General features: G+C 38.0%; 2 protein-coding genes across 2 annotated transcripts; both read right to left on the reverse strand.

Annotated features, from left to right (window-relative positions):
* Positions 1-1,607: 1,607 nt before the first annotated feature.
* Positions 1,608-2,758, reverse strand: LOC138883139 (uncharacterized). The gene is made up of 2 exons (XM_070163800.1): positions 2,312-2,758; positions 1,608-2,210 (listed from the first exon to the last, which is right to left on the reverse strand). Exons 1-2 carry the CDS (start codon positions 2,756-2,758, stop codon positions 1,608-1,610), a joined length of 1,050 nt encoding a protein of 349 aa, XP_070019901.1.
* On the reverse strand, positions 2,758-3,816 carry LOC138883140 (uncharacterized). Its single transcript, XM_070163801.1, has one exon. The coding sequence runs from the start codon at positions 3,814-3,816 to the stop codon at positions 2,758-2,760; it is 1,059 nt and encodes a 352-aa protein (XP_070019902.1).
* Positions 3,817-4,086: the final 270 nt, after the last annotated feature.

Below are 4,086 nucleotides of genomic sequence, written 5' to 3' on the forward strand. Positions count from 1 at the left end.
AAACTTTCCACACTTATAACACTTAATATCAGCGAGATCTCTTTTAGATCTATTCTTCGTAAAACGAGTAGATTTTCGATGCGCTTTTCTAGTATCACATTCTTCCTTAGGCCTATATCTAGACCTCTTTTTCTTATACGGGCTATCCGGGTAAGGATACTTATGATATCTGTTTTTCTTCTTCCTACTTTGAGTAGAAGTTCCTGGTAAACCGAACTGAGTACATAAGTCACCATATTGTGATTTTTCTTTAAGCTTATCAATCTTAAGCTGTCTAGAAAGCCTTAGCTCATTACACAATTTCAATCCTTCTTGTGTACAAACTCCTATAAGCTTACCATAGGTATAATTATTATACAGAATCTCGCCGCAACTACCCTTTAACACATCCCTAACTCTTTCAGCAAATAAGGAAGGGAGACCATCTATAAACTTGGCTTTCCAATGCTCAAATTTATTGTCGGGTAGTTCCATAACTCTACTCATAAAAGTGTCTTTATACCATCTAAATTCACTAAGGGTCTTACATCTAAGTCCATTAAGTAAGGTTCGGATGGTCTGATGATTTGAGGTAAATCTACCATTGAAATGCTCTAAGATTGTAAGGATAAGGGTATAAACTGTATCTTCTCTACCCATTACTAGAGCCATACCTATGTTATCAACACCTTCGTCGGTTGCCGTAGCATTTATGACGAAAGCCTTTTCCTCTACAGATAAATGATTATCCCACCAGCCACGAAGTTGGCCAGTAAATCCTGCAATAATCATTTTGCAAATAGTTCTATCTGTATTTTTAACACTTTTACAGATAGTCGAATACATAAGCATTCTGTGTACGAGAATGGTTAATTGTCTATCAGTTAGACCATCAAGATTCCATTCATAAATTTCGGAACCGTTATAAGACGTATTAGTCTGATTCCAATCTCGTTCCTCAATCAACACATCTTGAGGAGTAGGACGAGGATAATAATAGGTCTGCATTCTCGGTTTATCAGCATACCTATGATTTTGTTTAACAATCCCTTTGAGTTTATTAAACTCTGACCAAGTCTCAGTTTTATAATCAGAAACGGTCTCCATTTTATCAGCAAAATTTTTTGATAAATTATAATATATATACATAAGATACAATATATATACTACAAGAAAATATATAAGAGAATATATATACATAACATACAATATATACTACAAGAAAATATATAAGTAATAAGTTATAATATATATACATAAGATACAATATATATACTACAAGACAATATATTATGCATGACAATTTAGTGTTTTACTATTGTTTTGTTATTTTTCTTTTTCGTCAAGCACTTTAATAATTAGATCTACATATATACTACATATATATTTTTAATATAGCCATGATACTACAAGAAATTGCCTTTAAAAAAAAACTCGCTAGGCCCGCGAAGCCCACGAGCCCGGCCCGTTAAGCCCAGGACCATGTGGGCTTAGGCCCGTCACGGGCCGGTTCCACCCGTTGAGCCCACGAAGCCCGGGACCGCTAGGCCCGGGACCGCTAGAGCCCAGGCCTACAAAGCCCGGCCCGTTTGGCCTACGAAGGCCCGGGCCCGGCCCAGAATACAGCACTATCCACATACCCTGACTGTTCTGAATTCTGGACAGTTGCAGCTTCTTTCTTCTACCTCTAACTTGCGCATGGAAAAATTTATATTCCTGTCACCATCTTTAAACCAGGACATTCCAGATTTTTGTTTCCAGTATTTTTCTTCCAATGCTAGATATCTGATCAATTCAGTCTGTACCTTCTGCAACCTTTGTCTGTTTTGTTTTGTAGGGTTAACTTCAAACTCTGCTTCATGCACAATTACAACCTCCTCAAAACTAGCTATTTTTTGAAATATGTCCCCATATGTTGATTTACCCCATCCAGATAGAGCCTTCTTGACCTTCTTCAGCTTATGATTGAACAGAACATATTGGTTTGCACTGAAGTCAGCATTCCAGTTCTGCTTTACTACCTCTTTGAATGAAGCATGTTCCAGCCAAAAATTCAGAAACCTGAAGGGTTTCTTGACTGGGGGATTCTTTATATCATATCTAAGTTGCATAGGGCTATGATCAGACCCTATCTTTGCCAAATGTTGAACTTCAATACCTGGAAAAATCTGCTGAAATTCTGATTGGCCACACATCTGTCTAGCCTTTTGAAAATACAATCCTCCTCTGCCCTGCCAATCCACCATGTGAATATACTACCCTTAAAACCAAGATCTGACAGGTTACAAGTATTTATACAATGCCTGAAATCATCTATTTCATTCAAGTGTACTGGAAGACCTCCAAATTTTTCCTCCTCATCCCATATAACATTGAAATCACCTCTTACCAACCATGGAATAGTCATATCTGATGCCATATAATACAATGAATCCCACAGTTCAGTCCTTTCAATAGCATCACACTTAGCATATACCAGAGTTAGAACAAATTCCACATGAGTCTCAAAGTGATATAGCCTTAGAGTTAACTGCTGCACAAAGTTATACATAACTGTAACCTCATATACTTCATCTATGAAAGCCCAGATCTTATTTGATACATTAGAAATCGCCTGAGCAAAGCCTATTCTGTTTCTATACCTTTCCAAAGTTCTTGCTTGTTGCATAGGCTCCATTAAACCAATGAATTCATAGTGATTCTTTCTATGTGATTTGATCAGCATCTCAAATGCTTGCTGAGTGTTAACTGATCTAATATTCCATATGAGAGCATCCATTACTGTTTGGATAAAGAAAGTGACAAATTTCTCCTTGTTTGAACTCCTCCTGCAGGCACAGTTGGGTTCTCTTTCTGATGTTTCTTCCTCCCCTTTGCTGCAGATTTGGCCTTCTCAATGATTCTAGGAGACAAATCACCTTGCCTGGCTACATTTTGGAAATTTTGAGTTGTGGACTCTTCATCTAGATCTTGGCATGCCCTTGCATCTTTATCTTCTACTTCTTTAAACTTCTGAGCATCAACAACACTAACATCATGCTTGTGTTGCAAATTAGGCACCAAAGTCTGCTCTTTCATATCCTGCATTCTAGATTGCTCCAAGTTACCGGTTACAATTACACCATCCCCAGTTCCTCCTGAATCAATTGCATCGGTGCCAACTCCTTCCTTTATATGTAACTGATCTGTGTTGCCTTCCTGAATCTGTTTTGTTGTGTGTTGTTCCTTTGCATCAATTTTTTCCTTTGGGACAACTGTTTCATCATTGTTGTTGTCCCTTTCAGTTTTCCTCTTTTCTGCAGCAATTTCTTCTTTATTTGTGACTGTAACAGTTTCCTCTCGATTTACACTTTTTTCCTCTTCTTCTTTTTCTTCAAGAACTGGTTCTTCATCATGTTTAGCCCCTACAGGAACCTCATTTTCGTCTAAATCATCTTCCCTTTGTTCTGACCAAAGTTTACTTCCACTCCATTGTACTCTCTCCTTCATCTGAGGAAGGAAATTCTCATTTGTTTGGATTTCTAGAATGTTGGCCATCTCCATTTCAACCATTGTATCCTGTGAAGGAATGTCGTTACAAGATGTGTTGACTTCCACCAATGTATTGCCTATGAAGGTCTTTTGGACCCATTGAGCTGTTGTTTCCTTGGGTTTATTAACCATTGCCTCACTTCCTCCATTAGTTGAACCTACACCAGCTGAACTTATATTAAACTCTGGAGCTGCAGGATTAAGTTTTTCACCCTCATTGCCTATCTGTTGTTTTTGCTGAAATGCTGCTTCTTTTTTCCTTCCTGCTGTACTTCTCGGAGTTGTCTGCACCTCACCTGTTGCCATTTGATTACCATTTCCACTTTGAGTATTATGTTTTCCATTGCCTTGATTTCTTTTCTTTCAGGGGGATGCAACATCCACATGACTAATTTCCTGCACCTCTTCTATGATTGCCAACTTTTTACCCAGCACTTCATTAAATTCATCATCACCTAGTGCTGCAAATTTGTTTGTGATCTGCACCTGCTGATTGTTCATGGTCACAATAGCATTGTTTTAACAGGCACCATTTCTTTCCCATTTTTCGTACCTCCTTCATTTACATTCTCCTTA

This window comes from Nicotiana sylvestris, chromosome 12, assembly GCF_000393655.2.
Source record: "Nicotiana sylvestris chromosome 12, ASM39365v2, whole genome shotgun sequence".
In the NCBI taxonomy this organism is placed as follows: Eukaryota; Viridiplantae; Streptophyta; class Magnoliopsida; order Solanales; family Solanaceae; genus Nicotiana; species Nicotiana sylvestris.

Excerpts from the sequence above, each read along its gene's own strand:
- LOC138883139 (XM_070163800.1), bottom strand. The coding sequence starts at position 2,758 with ATGGATGCTCTCATATGGAATATTAGATCAGTTAACACTCAGCAAGCA. Across the intron at positions 2,211-2,311 it reads AAAAATTTGGAGGTCTTCCA|GGCAGAGGAGGATTGTATTT; the intron begins GTACACTTGAAT and ends GTGGATTGGCAG.
- LOC138883140 (XM_070163801.1), bottom strand. The coding sequence starts at position 3,816 with ATGGCAACAGGTGAGGTGCAGACAACTCCGAGAAGTACAGCAGGAAGG.